This window comes from Phocoena phocoena, chromosome 11, assembly GCF_963924675.1.
Source record: "Phocoena phocoena chromosome 11, mPhoPho1.1, whole genome shotgun sequence".
NCBI classification, from domain to species: Eukaryota; Metazoa; Chordata; class Mammalia; order Artiodactyla; family Phocoenidae; genus Phocoena; species Phocoena phocoena.
This window is the reverse complement of record NC_089229.1, coordinates 93162855-93183433: the sequence shown is the minus strand read 5'-3', so window position 1 is coordinate 93183433 and position 20579 is coordinate 93162855. Positions and strand designations below refer to the sequence as shown.

Sequence of the window (20579 nt, the reverse complement as noted above, 5' to 3'; positions counted from 1 at the left end):
TCAAAAAGCAGGCTGTGTGGCAGCAGCGTTTGGCCTGTGTGCCACTGAACCTGGTCCGCCCAGCGAGGAACCCCTAGTGATTTGTGAGGGACACTGGCTGAGGGTACACCTACGCACCCTCACTCCCTCTCCCTCACTTCTAACCTTATATGCTGGCTCCAAATTCTATTTCTTTTACATTATCCTTTCAGATTTTTTCAGTTTGGGTTTTTTTTTTTTCCAGGTTATTATGTATAAACATGCATAAAGGGACCTCCCTGGTGGTCCAGTGGTTAAGACTCCGCGCTTCCACTTCAGGGGGCAGGGGTTCGATCTCTGGTCGGGGAACTGAGATCCCACATGCTGCGAGGTGCGGCCAAAAATAATAAATAAATAAACAAACAAACAAACATGCATAAAAGGTCTGCACATGTGTGTGATGTGTTGTGATGTCTGGTAAGGGTTTTCTTTTTCCTCTGATGATGGGAGTGAGCTTTCAGTGATGTGAGAACAGGCCAAGTCTCTGAGGAGACAGGCAGCTTATCAGAGGCTGCCCATTCTGTGTTTCTCCCCATTTATCACTGGAGCCAAGGCTCCGAAGGCAGAGGGGAGGCTGGAGGGGAATGCAGGTCTCAGAGCCTGAGGGGCTGAGGGTGGTGTTGGAAAGAGAGGGGAGAGGAAGAACCGGAGGGATGACACGCAGCATGGGCTGCACCCACACGAGGGCCCACCATTCCTAGCTTTTATAATTCTTGCCTGGCTCGTTCGGGCTTCCTTTCATCCCATGAAACAAAGGCCCCAAACCTTAGAGTTTAGAAGTCTAGAAAATGTTCCAACTAACACGTTTACTGATAACCTATTCAATGCAGGGCCAGCAGGAGTTGTCACAGACACAAAGCAAGGACGGAGAGGCAGAGTTTGAGGCTGGGCCAGACCTTCCGTGCTCTGAGCTGTATCTTTCATATCCTTCCTGCACTGTAATTAGGACTAGTTGAGAAAAAAATTAGGCATGAGTGCCAGCCACAGGTGGCAAACAATAAATGACGCTAGGGCTTCCCTGGTGGCGCAGCGGTTGAGAGTCCGCCTGCCGATGCAGGGGACACGGGTTCGTGCCCCGGTCCGGGAAGATCCCACATGCCGCGGAGCGGCTGGGCCCGTGAGCCATGGCCGCTGAGCCTGCGCGTCCGGAGCCTGTGCTCCGCAACGGGAGAGGCTACGACAGTGAGAGGCCCACGTACTGCAAAAAAAAATAATAATAAAATAAATGATGCTAGCAGATAAAAAGAAGTATAAGACGGAGTGCGGATCTTCCAGGCACTTTCAATATTTCTGGGAAGACAAATTGTCCATATGAAAAGGTGAACACAAATATAGTGTTACAAAGTCATGCTGTTGGCCCTTGATAAAGACAGTATTTGCATATAGTCATTGAAACAGAATTTAGCCTTTAATCAGTCCTATGTGTCCTCATTTTCAAATATTTAAATGTAAATTGGATGTCTCTCATGGAGAACAGATGAAAAACAAATGTTTACTAAAGATATTATAAATTACGTAATATACAATGAGATTGAAACTCAAAATTAAACACCTCCCACCCCATGTCTGGGTGTGTCTGTTATTAGATGCGTTATTTCCATAGAGACACAGCCCTGCTCACAGTAGGATGGCTTGGTGGAAAGAATATTGAATCAGGAGGTTTCAGTTTTGACTCTTTTGCTAACCAACATCATAATTTTGGGACAGATATCTTAGATTCTGGGCCTTATTTTGGCAATAAAAGTGCTCTAAAAGTTGCCTTAACATTAACCAAAAATGCAGTCACTATGGAAAACAGTATGGAGGTTGCTTAAAAAGCTAAAAATAGAGCTGCCATATGATCTAACAATCCCACCCCTGGGCATATATCTGGAGAAAACTATAATTCAAGAATATACATACACCCTTACGTTCAGAGCACCATTAATCACAATAGCCATGACATGGAAGCATCCTAAATGTCCATCAACAGATGAATGGATAAAGAAGATGTGGTACATGTACATATACTACTCAGCCATAAAAATGAATGAAATGATGCCATTTGCAGCAACATGGATGGGCCTGGAGATTATAATACTGAGGTAAGTCAGAGAGAGAAAGACAAATACCGTATGATATCGCTTATATGTGAAATCTAAAATAGGACACAAATGAACTTATCTATGAGACAGAAAGACTCATAGACACAGAGAACAGACTCGTGGTTTCCACAACATTGTAAATCAACTATACTTGAATAAAATAATTTTTAAAAAATTAACCAAAAATATAAGAGCACCAACAAAAACCCGTTCTGTCAGCCCATCTTCCCATAGGCTAAGTAAACTGTACTACTTCTGAGAAATAAAAAAAATCAAATTGCTTATCTACTGATTCCTCAGCACATGGTCTTCATTAAAATAAGAGTATACACTTCATCATTGTGCACCTGGATTATATTCCATTTTCCTAAAAAAATGTATATAAGTGGGGTCTTGCCTGGATTTTCTCTTCATGATATAGAAGCTGTTACATATCCAGCTGATCACATTACTGCCTGTTGCTGAAAGGCATGAACTTCAACAAACAGGTTTTAAAATTCACTTGTGATCATTTATCGAGTGTACTATGGCCAGGCACACACTGAGTATGGGAGAATCAGAGGAGCACTGCTCTCAAACACAGCGGTGTAATATATAAACTGACACATGCAAAGAGACCATGGAAATGTCCTGCTGATGGTATAAATCAAGAGCCGTGCCAGAAGTCCAGGAGGAAGAATACCTCTCCTGGGAGACCCTGGGAAGACTGCAGTGGAGGCGATGTTTGAGCTGAGTCTTGAAAGATGAGTGGAAGCTTGCCAGGTGAAGGAGGGCAATTTACAAGCAGAGGGAATAGGATGGCTCATGACAGTGCCTGGCACGTTTGAGAAAGAGTGCAAAGGTGTGTTTAGCTGCAGCCCAGGTTCTGTGGGAGGGAAGGAAGCTGGGAGGACAGTTAGGTCAGGGCTAGAACACGGGAACCTTGTTAGCCTACACTCGGGGTGATCACCCCTGCAGGTAATGGGGGGCACAGAGGTGTACTGCATGAGGTATTGTGTGTGTTGTGCTTTTAAGGGGAGTGGAGGTCACACGGAGTGAATGTGTAACTTGGGAGTAGAGTAAGCAGAAACGGGTTAGGGAGACCAAAAGGGAGGTGGCAGTGGGAAGGGTTAACTTTGAGAAGCAGGGACTTCCCTGGTGGTCCAGTGGTAAAGAATCCACCTTCCAATACAGGGGATGCGGGTTTGATCCCTGGTCAGGGAACTAAGACCCCACATGCCACAGGCTAACAAAGCCTGCATGCCACAACTACTGAGCTCGTGAGCCTCAACTAGAGAGCCCACATGCCGCAAACTACAGAGCCAACAGGCCCTGGAGCCCACGCATCACAACTAGAGAGAGAAAACCCGCACGCCACAACTAGAGAGAAGCCCATGCACCACAATGAAGAGCCCGCATGCCTCAACGAAGACCCTGCACGTCACAAGACCCGACGTAGCCAAAAAATAATTATAATAAATAAAACTTTGAGAAGCATTATTGAAAGAGAATAGATAACACGTGGTGAACCCTGGCTGTGGAGGTGGAAGGAAAGGGTAAAGCAGAGTATGACTTTGAAGTTGCTCAGTACAGGGGAGACTGGGTGGCTGGTGACACTATTAATCCAGGTGCAAGAACATGATGGGTTCTGTACTCGGGTGTGCCCCAACTAAAGGATGACCATTCACTTTGGCACAGGTGGCCAGTGACCGAACAAGAAGGCAGGATGACAGCGGCTGAGGAGCCTGCCCCAGAATGAGACCTCTGATCTCTTCATTTCCATGCCTCTGGCTCACGGTATCCATCAATCGGTTCAATACCATTTGAAAGCTGTTATCTAGAAGATATCTGATCTACTGAAAACCTCTTTTTTGGGTTACTTCTTATCTGTCCTATTATAAGAGTGTAAGTGTGGGAAGTCTAGAGCCAGATCATTCAGGCAAGTGACCTCCAGCAAGTCAGTGAAACCTTTCTGTGCCTCAGTTTCCTCATCTGCGAAATAAGGATAAAAATTCTTCATGAGGTTGTTACAGGAATGAAATGAGTTAGTCTATGTAAAAGGGTGCCTGGCACACAGTGTAAGTACCTTGTGAGTGTTTGCTAGCATTATTAATAAGTAATGGAATACTTGACTAAAAGTGGTACAAATATTAGAGATTTATTATCAAAGAACAAGATTGGAAGTGGGCAGTTCCAGGTTGGTGCGAGGACCAGATCCTTCGCATATCCCACTCTGCCATCTTCGGCTTGTTAGTGATTTCTCCCCTCATGGTGGCAGAAAGGCTGCAGTAGTCCCAAATATCAAGTCCTCACGTGACCGGCATTTCAAGCAGGAAATGCCTTTCTTCCTTGTGTAGCCCTCACTTATCAAGGAGGAGAATCTTTCCTAGAAGCCCCAGTTGGTTTCCTTTCAGCTAGAACTGGGTCACAGGCCCATCCCTAACTGCAAGAGGAGCTGGGAAAGAATCTGGCACTTCCAATCTATAAACAAACGAAGCAAAAGTGGAGCTGGGCTGGCTGTTGCATGGAGAATCTGCAGTGTCCATCACAGTCTGGGAGCCAAAGATTTCAAGACTGCCTCACTCAGGCCAGGGATAATTGAGAAACAAGGACATTGCACTATTCTTCCAGCGTATATGAGCCACAGACATCATCCTTCAGGGGTCATTAGCTTTTTTAGGGATAGCTTTTAACTCAGGTGAGTAACTTGTTGGTGAAATACAGAGAGAGGATATTTTTGAGCCCAGGGACCTTCCTAGTTTTCTCACCTGTTCTAGGCTGTCACCTTCCCTTCCCACAAACCAAAGGAGGAAGTTCATAATTCAGTTCACCTTGTCTAGAAGGTTGGCTAGGCCAATCACTCTTACAGGTACTTAAAAGGAAGTGGATGTAGGCTTCACCCCCTTTTACTGCCCCATGCAGCATCTCACCCATGGTGATGGGGTAATAAGCAGAGAGCTGTGTGAGAAGAGCTACTCTTTCCCCTTGAGAAGGACGCCACAAATCAGCAGTTCCCCTACAATCCACATCCCCACAGTCATGGCCAGAGTTTGGGTCCACAGCATCTCTCATCTGGGCTCCCAATCAAATTTGTCCATCGCAAGAAAGACTGCAGACGGCAAGGTGGATGGAGAGCGCCAGAAGAACGCCTTTATAAACATCCACAGAAAGCCCTATTTCCAATATCCAATTCTGTTAACAAAGGGAGGAGAAATTTTAAAATTCCAAGGTACTTAGTTACTAATCTGATTCTGGCCTACATGTGGATATTCAATAAATACTTGTTAAATTAAACTGAGTCAAGGTTTTATTTATTCAACCTACTTAAAGCTTATGTAAACCCCTTGGAGATTTGTGTCAAGCTGTTAAGTTGGAAAACATATGAAAAGTAGTATTTTCAATAGACCAGCTTTCCTCTTAATGAGCTTTATGAGCTTAGGGTAAACCAGGGGGTAGGGGTAGGGGTTCCAGGCGAGGGGACGGGAAGGAGGAAAAAGGAGAAAAGCCTGTTTCTGCCTCCTCTACATTTGCCTTCGTTGCTCTACTTATTAACCAGTTACTGCCCTCTAGCGTTCACTGTATGAATTCTCACCTGAATCCCATTTTTGTCTTTAAAAACCCTGACGACACCAGGGACCAAACCTCTTGATTTGCAAAGAAGCAAATTGAAGTCCAGAGAGATGAGATGTCGAACTGACCCAGGCGGTCTCCTGGATTCCCAGCTACCCCACTGTAACTTGTCCGGCAAACCCCCGTTACTCAAAACATTTCTCGGACACTGTAATAACTAATCAATAAAAATTACAGGACGCTAATCACTTAATAATACAGGCAGACCTCGGAGATATTGCGGGTTCGGTTCCAGACCACAGCAGTAAAGTGAATACGACAAGAAAGCGAGTCTCACGAAGATTTTTGTTTCCCAGTACATATAAAAGTCATGTTTACACTGTACTGTAGTATTAAGTGCAACAGCATTGCCTAAAAGAAGTATATACCTTAATTTTAAAATATTGCTAAAAAAGGCTAACCATCGTCTGCGTCTTCAGCAATTCCTAGTGGTAACATCAAAGATCATTGATTACAGATCCCCGGAACAAATATAATAATGAAAAAGTTTGAAATACTGCAAGAATTACCAAAATGTGACACAGAGACATGAAGTGAGAAAATGCTGTAGAAAAATGGCACCAATAGACCTGCTTGAGGCAGGGCTGCCATAAACCTTAAATCTGTGAAAAATGCAGTATCTGTGAAGCATGATAAAGTGAAGGACAATAAAATGAGGTACGCCTGTAATTTTAAGTGCTATCTGTTATTTCCAATGTTATTCCAAATAAAGCCAAAATTGACTATTGGTCAAGTTTAGATAAGGACTTATAAATAATTCTGTTACATTCTAAATTTACTTAAGTTTGGAAAATGCCTATATTACTTTTTCTTTTGTTTTTTTGAAAAAGTTAACTAGAGCAGACCCAAAGTAGATGTGGCCATTTATCAGAACTTATCATCATCTCCATGCAGGCTAATATTCTGCTGGAATTCTCCCAAAGGAACCTCTTTTGCTCATTGATGGGATAAGGGGGGGTTGTCTTTTTAACTTAGAACACATATTTTCATCATTTAATCATTTTGCTGGTGGGAATAAATTTAAAGTTATCCAGCTGGACGTGTCACTTGCAAAGAACATTAACTGAGTACCAAAAGATTTATTCAGATATTTAATTGGAAGGAAATACATCTGGAATAAGTTTTATTGGAATTCATATAAAAAGGAAAGTAAATCCATTAGAATTAATACCATAAACAGTCAACTTTATCTGGAACCAGAAATATTAATGAATTGGAGCCTAGGAGTCCTAACCCTTTTTCCTTGTAAAAAGCCAGTCATTTTCCAATTGATGTGGCAATTATTCTTTATTGCTTTAGGTAGAGCTTTGTTTTCAGCTAATATTTTAGAGACAGATCCTTCAAATCACCCAGTTTGTTTCTTTCCCCCGCTTCTTTTCGCAGAACAAGCAAAAAGAGAGCGGTAGGAGGCATCTCTGCCTGTCTTCAAAATACTTGAAAAATCCCGCGAAGGTGAGCAAATCAGCAGAACCTCGCTGCATAGGGGCTATTAGTAACTACATGAATAAAGAGACATCTAGGGACCTCCCTGGCATCCCAGTGGTTAAGGCTCCCCACTTCCACTGTAGGGGGCACGGGTTCGATCCCTGGTCCTGGTCGGGGAACTAAGATCCCACATCCCACAGCCCAAGGAAAAAAAAAAAAGAGGCATCTAATGTCCTCCTTAGATGTCAACATAGATGCCATTGATCAAATAATCAAGCCTCGAGTAACGTTTCCTGCGGAGGGATTCTAAGAGCGTTCTGCCCAAGAGACCCAGGCCTATGGCGAGGAACAGGACCCCAAAGAGCACGGTCCCGACCAGGAGCCACTGTTCAAATGCGAGGCCCTGCTGCCTTTCTGGAGCACCGCTCAGGGAGGGCCCACCAGAGCTGGCCTTCCCATCTTCCTGGGAAGCTGTTGTATTTGTAGTGGGAGAATTCACATTTGACAAAGGAAACGGAGCAGGGTCCCGGGCAGCCTCTGTGTTCCAAGTCAAGCTGGAAACGTCTCTAAAGGGCGCCGTGTCTGGTGGGCCTTTCGAGTGTGTCGATGCCCTAAAGATGGAAGTCGGAACCTCAGTTGTGGTCGTGTTAGTGACCGCGGCTACAGGTGGGGCAGAGGTGGCCCCCTGAGGCTGAGGAGTCACAGAAGGTATCCCTGCAGCGTTGGCGGCAGGGAGCGATGCAGGCTTTGGAGAGGCCAGGATGGCGGGCAGAGCGGTAACTGCCACCGGACTGGGGAACACTGTCACATTTTCAGGCAGCAGATGAGCTACCGTTTGCTCTGAGGAAGACGGTGACTTCTGAGAGTGGTCATTTTCTTTATCAACAGTCCACCGTGGACTCGCCAGGTCAATCTTGAGTAGTTTCTCCACGTGATCTGAGGATCCAAACTTCTGAGAAAATGAATCTCTCCATAAGACCGTGGGCTCTGAATCACCGGTGGGAGGAGGGGGCGTGGGAGTGATGGTGTGTGAAGACCTGCTGAGGAACAGAGACTCTTCCTGGGCTACCTCCTGGCTTGGCAAATCAGTTCCCGCCAAAGATGGAAAATCTGAAGACGGAAAGAAAATTTAAAAAAGACTTCCGTATTTCCATGCGAAGGGAGGTTAACGAGTACAAACGTTATCAGCTTGTTCAATAAGACCTCAAACTGTTGATTCTTGACATTTCGTGGTGCAAAATGGAAAAATACGAATTGCTAAATCAGATCCTGATGACCCTGCCTCTCCCCCAGATGCTGTGGTTTATTTCTAGAGTGTTGGCCCAGAGGAGAAGAGAAATGCGTGGAGGAGCATCGGGCAAATGAAGGAAGAGGTGGGAGGGGACCAGCAGAGATGCTAAGAGGAGCTCAGCATGGGCAGCAAGAGGTTTAGGAAGATGGGGACCCTTCAGGGGCCAAGGCCGGGGAAGGCAGCTGGGCTGGGATGATGCGGTAGGAAGAGGACTGGCAGAGAAAACGCTGGTGTGAGGCACAAGCCGTGCCAGCTGGGACTGCAGTGACAACTGGGAAGCAAGCAATCCCTAGGGGAGATATCACGGTGGGGACGGGGTAGCCCACGGGACAATGAGGGGAGGAGACAAAATCCCAGTGACTTGCCTTCCACGAGGAGGAGGAGGAGGAAGCTGGAGGGTCCCTGAAGCCAAGGCGGCAGCACAAAGCTGATGACGTTTTTCAATTAAAAAAATGGGTTTCAGGGACTTCCCTGGTGGTCCAGCAGTTAAGACTGCATGCTCCCAATGCAGGGGGCCCAGGGAACTAGATCCTGCACGCCGCAACTAAGAGCCTGCATTTTTATATTTTTAATAGTTATTTATTTATTTGGTTGCATCAGGTCTTCGTTGTGGCACGCGGGATCTTCCTTGCGGCATGTGGAATCTTTCGCTGTGGCACACAGGCTTCTTTCTAGCTGCGGCGCATGGGCTCGAGAGCGCATGGGCTCAGTAGCTGTGGCACGCGGGCTCGGTAGTTGTGGCACGGGGGCTCTAGAGCCCCGCAGCACGTGGGATCTTAGTTCCCTGACCGAGGATCGAACCCGCATCCCCTGCATTGGAAGGTGGATTCTTCATTTATTTATTTATTTTTTTGCGGTACGCGGGCCTCTCACTGTCGTGGCCTCTCCCGTTGCGGAGCACAGGCTCCGGACGCGCAGGCTCAGCGGCCATGGCTCACGGGCCCAGCTGCTCCGCGGCATGTGGGATCCTCCCGGACCGGGGCACGAACTTGTGTCCCCCGCATCGGCAGGCGGACTCTCAACCACTGTGCCACCAGGGAAGCCCATGGAAGGTGGATTCTTAACCACTGGACCGCCAGGGAAGTCCCAATAAATAAATATTTAAAAAAAAAACAAAAAAACCCAACCAGCTTTCAGCACTGGACTCAGGGGAGGAAGACGATCTGAGAGATTTTCTTTTGACCCTTGAAGATCAACATTTTAGAGCCAACATCTTAGGTTCTGAGGACCATGGACCAGTATTTGAAATCACTATGGCCACGTGGCTAGCATAAAGAGCAGAAAATCACAGAGTCCCAACTCCTGCTGAGGAGGAACCAGCCTCAGATCCTCCTCCTGTGTGAGAAAGTTTAGAGTTTTGCTCTTCGTCACACATGCCGTTTATCACAGCTCGAACTGAAAAGGCTGGTTAAAGCAATCCGGGACAGAGAAGGACCCCTTGAATTGCTCTGTATCACTCTGCTACTTGGCTTATCATTTCACTTAAATTAGAACGGCAGAAACACAAGGAAGGAAGTAACGGTGATTCTCCCCTCTTCTCTTTTCCGTCTTCTATTTCAACTCCCCTCAGTACCAGTTTCTAAACTAGACCTCACTCTCCGCTCTGCTAACAAATAGATCCAGAGGCAACTTCAGATTTGTGACATCTTTGACTACTCTCTAAGCTTCTCACTACTCAGAGGTCCTTTAGAACTGTCACTTAGTAATCCGTCTAGGACAGGGGTCAGCAAATCATGGCCACTTATCTTCATATGGCTTGCGAGCTAAGAATGTTTTCTACATTCTTAAATGATTGAAAAAAATCCAGAAGGATAATATTTTGTAACACGTGAAAATTATATGAAATTCACATTTCAGTGTCCATAAACAAAGTTTTATTGGCATACAAGCATGCCCATTTGTTTACATATTGTCTATGGCTGCTTCTACTACAAGGACAGAAGTGAGGAGGTCCGACAGATTGCATATGGCCCACTAAGTCTAACAGACTTGCCTGAAAAGCCTAAAATACTTATTATTTGGCCCTCGACAGAAAAAGTTTGTGGATACCTGCTCTAGGACACTCTAAAATAGAATTTGGATGCCTGAAATTCCTCCAACAATGCTGAAGAAAAGAGTTTCTGCTGCAGGTGATATCACATTCATAGGCATAGTATCACCACGAGATAAACAGCACCTGTATTTTTAGGTCGTGTCAGATATTTTAAAAAAGAGCAGGACTCATCATATTTCATTTTAAAGTTTAAAAAGAAGGCAAAATAAATGCTCTGTGATATGTGTGAACTCAAAGCTTAAAATAAGGCCGTTGACAAGAATGACCAAACAGCTGTTTTCTTTCTCAAGAATACAAGGTCGGGCTTCCCTGGTGGCACAGTGGTTAAGAATCCGCCTTCCAATGCAGGGGATATGGGTTCGATCCCTGGTCCGGGAAGATCCCACATGCCGCGGAGCAACTAAGCCCGTGCACCACAACTACTGAGTCTGCACTCTAGAGCCGGGAGAGCCACAATTACTGAGCCCACGTGCCATAACTACTGAAGCCTGCACGCCTAGAGCCCGTGCTCCACAACAAGAGAAGCCACTGCAACGAAGAGTAGCCCCCGCTTGCTGCAAATAGAGAAAGCCCGCGCACAGCAACGAAGACCCAATGCAGCCAAAGATAAATAAATAAATATTTAAAAAAAAAAAAAAAAAGAATACAAGGTCATAAATAAAGCAAAGCTAGGGCTATTCCCATTTCTTGATAAGACTCATCTATTGGCAAAGATCCTAGAACCACACAGGGATTCTCCACACCTGCTCCATTCACCTCACCCACTGATGTTTGCCTTTGGGGTGTGGTGTTTTCTCTCAGTCACTTAGCCATGAGCTATAGAAGGAGCTGGGAAATGTGTCCTCAACCGCTCTTTTGACTTTCATTGTCAAGTGACTTCACTAGATAAAAAAATTTAGGGACTGACTATTAACTTGGCAACCAGCTGAGCAAATAGACTTTCAATGTATTCTATTTCTGAATTCCCCTATTCTAGTCCTTGGAGGAATGACAGACCACCAAGCTCCAAAAAACAAACATTAAATAATGCCAAGCTGCAATGGTTTTACAGAATGAACAGAGCACACTGTTATCTTTCAAACTTTCAGTCTGTAAATATTAGTCAGTTACAGGAAATAGAGTTCATCTGAAAACAAACCACCAAACTTATATCTACTGAATTTCACTCTGACCAGGAGGCAGATATTTATTTTTATGGGGCAATCTCAATCCATCAACATGGGCAGATTCATAAATAGAATTACAAACACAATTTGTAAACATCTGTAGATACAGACAGCCTGTTGCACACCAAGTCCGGGGTTGGTGCCACTTTGCCCCTAGGTAGCCACCGGCTCTGGGCTGATGGTGCCCCCTGGTGGCTGACACAGGAATTGTTCGATTCTAATTCCACTTCAGTCACTACCTTCACACTTGCCCTTAAAAGGTTTAGGCACAAGCCAAGTTCACTTTTCTCCCACTTCCACTGGAGAAAATGGAATCTTTACCACATACTCCCTCTTTATGCATGCATTATAAAGTCAGTAACATGACAGAAGTATTATGAAAGTTATAAAACAAATTCAACGATAATTTCTATCATGTCCCGGCCACTATTAACATTTATGCACACCTTAAAATTAAATTTTTTTTCATGTAATTTAAAAACTGGGTGTTTTTCACCTGAAATTTAGGTGACATTTTATTTCTACATCTCAAACTTATTTTTTAACATCTGCATTGTATTCCCTCAGGTGGATCCATTATACTTTATATCCAACCATTCCATAGCATTTGGACATTTAAGCTGTAGAAACTTTTAAACTAATTTCCTTTAAACTAATCAAAAAGTGCTGTTTTCACTTTTTAAACTAATTACGTGATAAACAGTTTCACAACAACAGCTTTTTCTTTGGTATAGATTTTTATGGAAGTCGAATGACTAGATTCAATTACCTATAATTTCTTTAATATTCTGCTTTAATTGTGAAATAGCTGATAGACATAGGGAATACACACTGACAGTGGAAGAAAGGACACAATGAAGAAGAGGCAGTGAGAAGGGATCAGAGAGGCAGATGTGATGGTCCAACTTCCACCTGATGGGAGCTCTTGAAGGAGAAAAATAAACATTCCAATTAGCGTCTTGAGCCCTGACCTCACTGGAAACTCAGGCTGCTGGATACCACCCCTGGGTGTCCAACAGGTTCTGCCATGTTCCAGGTGGTGAAAAAAAAAAAAGAGGACAGGCTTCCCTGGTGGTGCAGTGGTTGAGAGTCCGCCTGCCGATGCAGGGGACACAGGTTCGTGCCCCGGTCCGGGAAGATCCCACATACCGCGGAGTGGCTGGACCCGTGAGCCATGGCCGCTGAGCCTGCGCATCCGGAGCCTGTGCTCCGCAACAGGAGAGGCCGCAACAGTGAGAGATCCACATACCGCAAAAAAAAAAAAAAAAAAAGAGGAGAAGCAAGAAGCCATAACCGCACAACACTGTAGGTCCCGGTGTTTTTAGCCAAGGTTATATATAGATGTAAAGGAGGCGAACAGTCAGGGGCAACTGCCCTGGCCAGTGTGAAGCCCAGAAGGGGCAGGGAGACAAGATACTTTCCACCCAAGGTAAGATCCTGGCTGCTCTGAGGGGCTTAATTTGTTCTGTGTTGTAGTCTTTTTAAAAAATTATTCTTTTTAACAACTGTGGTAAAATATACTACATACAATGTACCACTTTAACCCATTTTTAAGAGTATAGTTCCGTGGCATTGAGTTTGTGCAACCCTCACCATCAACCACGTCCAGAATTTTTCATCAGGCAAAAGTGAAACTTTGTACCTTATCTGCCAATCTTTTTAGACTTGGGCTTCTACCACTATGTAGGAAGAATTTACACAAGCAATCTGTGCTTTACGCTCCTGTTTAAGGGAATGTTTGACACATCAGTTTTTCCTGCTTCATGAACGAAACTCAGACACAGCCTCACTCAGGGGACACAGCCGCACTCAGGGGACAAAGCAGAGTCAGTGTCCGGATGCCCCGGGGAACATCATTCCCCAGAGAACCCTGACTGCACTCTCCCTCCCAACCGCAAATCCACTTCCCCAGCTCAGTAGACGGTACCACCACCCACCCAGACACTCGAGCCCAGGACTAGGACTCAGTTTCACTCTTCGCTCTTCCTCATTCCCCACATCCACACCACCAGCAAGCCCTGTCAATGCTATCGCTGAAATGGCTCGTATGTTTACTTCCCTCCATCTCTTCCACTGTCTCCCTGGTCCCCAAGGCCACGGCCTTTCACTCAGATCTCGTCCCAGCCTCCTACCCAGTCTTCCCACATGCCCTCTTGCTGCTGCGCCATTGTCCATTCCCAATAGAGTGGTCACAGTGAGCTTTGAGAAATCACCTTTAAAACAGCTCGTTATACATGCCTGCTGAAAACCTTCCAATGGCTTTCCGTCATGCACCGAAAATAAAAACTCCCTACCCCTACAGAGCTTGACGGGATGGCCCCACTTGCCTTCCTTCTTGCATATCACTCCTTCCAAGGTTCACTGTGAGTCAGCTGCTGAGACTGGAGTGTTTGAACGAACACTCCCAAACCATTCTGCCTTAGGATATTAGAATAGCCTGTTTCCTCTGCCTGGAAGGTCTTTCTACAATCTTCTCACATCCGGCTCCCCCGTCTTCAGATCTCAGCTTAGGGGTTACGTCTTCACAGACGCTTCCCCTGAGCGCCTAATCCAGCCGGTCCACTCAGTGACTATTTTTTTTTTTTTTTGGCTGTGCTGTGTGGCATGCAGGATCCTAGTTCCCCGAACAGGGATCGAATCTGCATCCCCTGCAATGGAAGCGAGGAGCCTTAACCACTGGACCGCCAGGGAAGTCCCTCTGTGATTATCTATTGTGCTGTCTTAGCTCAATTATCTGCATAGCTCTTATGACTACTTTTTTAAATGGGAATTTTGTTTTAATTTTCTCTGCTTTGAAAATATATTCTTATATAAAGGCCATGTTTCATTTTATTATGATCACTGTTATTTTTTTAATTTTTTAAATTGAAGTATAGTTGATTTACAATGCTGTGTTAATTTCTGCTGTACGGCAAAGTGATTCAGTTTATATATATACTTTTTTTGTTAAGGGTAACCACCTTTTTAAAAAAATAAATTTATTTAATTTGCTTATTTTTGGCTGCATTGGGTCTTCGTTGCTGTGCGCGGGCTTTCTCTAGTTGCGGCAAGGGGGGGCTACTCTTCACTGTGGTGCGCAGGCTTCTCATTGCAGCGGCTTCTTGTTGCGGAGCATGGGCTCTAGGCGCACAGACTTCAGTAGTTGCAGCACGGAGGCTCAGTAATTGTGGCTCACGGGATCTAGAGCGCAGGCTCAGCAGTTGTGGCGCAGGGGCTTAGTTGCTCCGCAGCATGTGGGATCCTGCCCGAGCAGGGCTCGAACCCGTGTCCCCTGCATTGGCAGGCGGATTCTTAACCACTGCACCACCAGGGAAGTCCTACATTCTTTCTTTTATATTCTTTTCCATTACGGTTTTTCACAGGATTTTTTTTTTTTTTTGGCTGCAGTGGGTCTTCGTTGCTGCATGCCGACTTCCTCTAGTTGCAGCGAGCGGGGGCTACTCTCCGTTGCGGTGCGCGGGCTCCTCATTGCAGTGGCTTCTCTTGTTGCGGAGCACGGGCTCTAGGCGCGCGGGCTCAGTAGTTGTGGCGCACGGGCTTAGTTGCTCTGCGGTATGTGGGATCTTCCCGGACCAGGGCTCGAATCTGTGTCCCCTGCATCGGCAGGCAGATTCTTAACCACGGCGCCACCAGGGAAGCCCTTTCATAGGATACTGAATATAGTTCCCTGTGCTATGCACTAGGACCTTGTTGTTTATCCATTCCATATATAAAAGCTTACATCTGCTAACCCCATCTTCCCACATTCCATTCCTCCCCAACCCCCTACCCATGGGCAACCACAAGTCTGTTCTCTATGTCCATGGTGACTATTTTTCTGGATTATTTATTTATTAAGGTTATTGTCTCTCTCTCCTAAAATATTAGTTCCATAAATGAGAACCTTGTTTTTCATGTTTAGTGTCGTATCTTTCTATCCTTAAGGCGTAAAAAGTGCTTGGCACATAGAAGATGCTAAATAAAATTTGTTTCTTACTGAATAAATGCAGGGAATATTATTAATACCTAAGGGTGTAAGGACAAAAACTTTATAAAACTGAAATAAAAGTAAACTTCATACTTGAAAGCATTTCATCCTGAAATATTAACAAGCCAAAATCTCACCAAGGCATATCCAAATAATTTTTACTTGTTTATTTTCTGTATTCTGAGCAAATATGTCATTTCCAAATGTGGAGACTCTATTTCCAATGCCTTGCACAGAATTTGGCATGTAGCTTTTTCTCAAAAACTTTTTTTTTTTTTTTTTTTTTTTTTGCAGTACGCGGGCCTCTCACCATTGTGGCCTCTCCCGTTGCGGAGCACAGGCTCTGGACACGCAGGCTCAGCGGCCATGGCTCACGGGCCCAGCCGCTCCATGGCATGTGGGATCTTCCCAGACCGGGGCACGAACCCGTGTCCCCTGCATCGGCAGGCGGACCCTCAACCACTGTGCCACCAGGGAAGCCCCTCAAAAACTTCTGAAATGAGCTTCCCTCAAAAACTTCTGAAATGAGCTTCCTTCCAGGTCTGGATAATAAAATCCAGTGAGTTTGATTTCAGAGAATGTGATTACAAAATAATTGGAATCTAATGACAAATGTACCGGAATTTTATATACTGTATTTACATCGTCTTAACCCTTTCAAAATAGTCACCCCTGGAGACCTGTAGACTTATTCCAGTGTTGCTAACACAGTTCTAAAGACGTGTTTCAAAATGTTTACATGAAAGATCTGTGTGCCTTTTACCTTAAGAAGGTAAAAACAAAAACAAAACAAAATACTATCATTCATAGGTATTAAATACTTTAACTGGAAAAAAGCAGATGTTTGGTTGAATCAACGGAATTTTAAATCATGAGATATTTTCTGATGTGTCTCTATACTTGTGATCCCTTTTGGCAGTTCTTAAACTCTTGCAGAAAACCTTTTACATGAATTATATCCTTACATAATTCCAATCACAGAAGACAAAGAACAATGTTTTTATTACCTCTGATTATCCTGTAACTCATAAGTCCCTTTGCTGGTTTCAGGGGACAGGCTTCCTCACTGGGACAGAAGAACAGGTAGCAGTTGGGTAGTTTAGTTGTTTTTCGAGTGTCGAAGATCATCAAGTTACATGCTTTGTCCCCTGCAATGAAAGGTTTCATAAGCATTATTCTGAAATAGGATCTTCCAGAGAATACGGTGAGCAGGAAAACATTTATTCTAGTGGCCAACACAAAACCCTTTGTTCACTGCCTGCTGGCCGCTGAGTCATTTCCTTTTCCTTAGTGTAGGCACTGAAAGCAATTTTTAAAGACCCTGGGTTTAAAAATCAGAATGATGGTAATTTTGGCAAAACATGTTCAATAGTACATTTCATTCTTTAGAGAGAAGCCTTCCGTTTGCTAAAATATTTATCAAAACATACATAGAAATACTGAGTCTACAACTCACTACTGAGTCCGACCTTAGGAAATGGATCTAACCCTAATGACTGTAGGTACGTCTTGCATCCTGAAGGCATCTTAGACGCCTACGAAGCCATCAGTCTGGTTTTCTTGGTGTGGGGCGAGGGGAGGGTGGTGGGCAGGGAGGGTCAGTAAATGCAGCCTTATACATGCCTCCTTCCACGATGGAGCTGCACAGCATATGGAATGCCAAGTCTATTTTTTACTTTTATCAGTACCATTCTTCTTTGGGTTCTTCAAATTTCTGCTCTTATCATTTTTGTTTGTCTCCCAATCAGGCAGCGGTCAGGGATCACCCTTGACTCTCCCAGTGGGAAATAAGACTGAGTTCGTTTCTGCAGGGGTTTTATCCTATCATGTCTCCATTAGCCAGGTAACAAGAAGGGTACTCTGGTTACTTTGGCTTTTCCTTTCCCCACGATGTGATAATTCTACAAACCATTTTGGGGGGCACTTAGGTAAAGGGGAGGGTCCATAGGGTCCAAGTTGTACACAAAATTTTGTGTCCTTTGTATTTGTGGGTATTTTTCTAGAGTCTGTGGCTATAGGCAAATTATCAAAGTGCTTTTTTGGAACCCTAAACGGTCAAAAACCAACACTCGGTAAAAGAGGGAAAAGCCTGAGATCCATTAACTGAGACCCACAAGTACCTCTGTTTACAGTAAAGCAGTAACAGTACTTTTGCTTGTAGAATAAAGCCACAAACCCTCATTTCTTACTAAACACCTATCACGGAACTGAAGAGAAATGCAAGGTTTCCTATGTTGCCAGGATACGCCCACATGGCATTCAGTCCTATCTGCAGGTGATGCTTCTATTCCACATATATGTTGATATCAACATTTAGAGAAAAACTAGAAATTTAAATGAGACCTCTATGACTTCCATAAATTACTTCTCTATGAAGAGTGTCCAAAAGCACACAGCTCAATTTGAGAAGATCATTGAGTATTTGTTTCCTCATGACAGCAAATACCTGGTGTCATTTCTACCCAAATTCTCTAGTTCTCTGATTCTCTAACACCAACGGGGTGTCTTACAATTCAATTCGATTCTAATATTAACTGCCTGGAGTGAGTGTCAGACCCCACCGGTCTAGGGCTCAGTCCCATCAAACTGTCCCCACTCAGAGGCCAGTCACAGTATCAGGTCCCCAGGTCACTCACACATACGGCAAACTTGGCTATCACCCCCCCCCCACCCCAGGTTCCATAACTTGCTAGAATGACTCGCAGAACTCAGGAAAATGCAATACTTACCGTTATAGTTTATTACAAAGGATACAAATGAACAGCCCGATGAAGAGGTACATAGGGCGAGGTCTGGAAGGGTCCCAAGTGCAAGAGCCACCGTCCCTGTGGAGTTGGGGTGCCTCCTGGCACATGGATGTGTTTACCAACTTGGAAGCTCCCTGAACCCATTGTTTAGGGGCTTTCATGGCAGTTTTATTACGCAGACATAATTGATTAAGTCATTGGCCACTGGCGACTGAATTCAATCTCCACCCCCTTTCCCCCTACCCGGAGGTGGGTGGAGGAGACTGAAAGTTCCAAGCTTCTAAGCAAAGCTTGGTCCTCTGGCGCTCGAGGATTCCACCAAGAGTCACCTTGTGAGCATAAGCTCAGGTATGATTGAATGGGGCTCATTATGAATAACAGAAGAAGCTCCTATGCTCAGAAAATGCCCAGGGTTTTAGGACCTCTGTGCCAGGGAATGTGTATTTATCTTATTACACCACAATCGTTATAGAATGAAATGGAAATAAAGATCTAAGAGAAAACATGTGATTTGGTCAGCTGATAAATCAAGTAAGGATCTCGAGCCCAGTGTTCACTAGTTCTTCTAGGGTCCTTGATGACAAGGTCTTTTCCATCTTATTCACTGTTTTATCTCCAGCACGTACCAAGGCATTAGGTGCTCAATAAACTTATGTGTTTTTTTTTTTTGTTTGTTTATTAGATATATACTTCTGTTTTCAGGTCATAGGTTTGGAGCCTGAAATATGCAAGGGCATGGTTCAAACCTGCGGGGCTCAGTTTCCTTCTGTGTCATGGAATGGGTCATTCTAAACCCCTTCCCATGCCTCTTAGATTCCTAGAAGCTGCAATTAGTGGCCAGTGGCTTCCTGACTCACCTGTGCCACCAGCTCCAGGGAAGGGAGATAAAACGGAAATTTTGTGCTTCTACTTAAAACTCAAATGCTGATTCTCCTCTGGGATGACTTTAGAATTTTATTTTTTGTCTCAACTCCCTTTCTGTTTAAACGTTCTTTCTAATATCACACTGTATTCCAATATTCCATGATGATGGAAGCCAAGCATTTAAGTAGGACTTCTGTTTTCAATATCCCAGATGCCTGTTAGAACACAACACCAGTGGTTTTCAACCCTTTTTCTACCCACATATCTGAGTGATATATATACACTCATCAGTAACTTTGGCTCAGCTTAGGGGAGGGGAGAGCACACCATGGAATATTCCCTAGTGATTTTGCCACCACTTTTCTACCCCATTGAGAATCACCAGTACAAACCATTCAGCCTCATCAACCAGCTAGTTACATCACAAAACACATGGAATAAAGAGTTGCCAAGGCATTATTACTTACCTGATATGCTTTTTGTTGAGCAGCAAGAATTAACGCAGTCTTCTTGAGTTAATGTGTGTATGGGCTCATTGCCTCTGATTCCCTTGGAAAGGGATGACTGGATGTCAATGACCATATCTTCTAGACTCTTGATGGGGCAGTTCTGACTGGTGGACAGCCTTAGTGTCAGGAAACAAATTATTACACGAGTGTGAGTCAAGCTCCATCCCTCCCGGAACAACATTTTAAATTTCAGGTTAGTCTTGGTCTCCAAAGGTCAGATAACTCTCCTTCTGGCCTGAGTTTGCTTCAAGAAGATTGGACAGATGACGAATTTCTCTCTAGCACAAAAATAGACAATCATCAATGAGTTTTGTTTCTTTGAACAAACCTAGAGAAGATACATTTCATTTCCTTCAAGTCAATGTAAACAACTCACAATTCACAGAAGGACAGGAATAAACAAGTATTTTTTATCTGTTTCACTTTGAAGAGATTTGAGACAACCTTTCATTAAAAACTTGGCAGAAAGCTAGGAAGCACACACACATACACTCTCCCATCAATGCTTAAAATCTGACAAGTATCTATGAAAGAAGAGGTCGTCTGCTTTTCAGTTTTAGAATCCTTCCTCTTCTTGCCTCTCCTAAGCAGGAGGGGAAAGGACACAAACTCTGTGGTCATTGGTCATTGATGAAGCAGTGATCATCGCTTTGGATGTATGTTCTTTCTCAGTAATAACAATTAGCATTTTTAAATGACCTACTGAGTGGTAGGCAATGCGCTAAGAAAATTACATACATTGTCCTTCTAGGAATTAGCCCATCAACAGGGGGAATATTCTGGCTCAGTTGAAGGAAACTGTAGGGGCAAGTGTTCTTTCTGACGTCCCTAAAAACACAAAAGTCA

General features: G+C 44.3%; 1 protein-coding gene across 1 annotated transcript; it reads right to left on the bottom strand.

Annotated features, from left to right (window-relative positions):
* Nucleotides 1-7374: 7374 nt before the first annotated feature.
* Nucleotides 7375-19914, bottom strand: MANSC1 (MANSC domain containing 1). The gene is made up of 3 exons (XM_065888028.1): nucleotides 19692-19914; nucleotides 16621-16761; nucleotides 7375-8246 (listed from the first exon to the last, which is right to left on the bottom strand). The coding sequence occupies exons 1-3, from the start codon at nucleotides 19912-19914 to the stop codon at nucleotides 7375-7377; spliced, it is 1236 nt and encodes a 411-aa protein (XP_065744100.1).
* Between the last annotated feature and the right edge of the window lie 665 nt (nucleotides 19915-20579).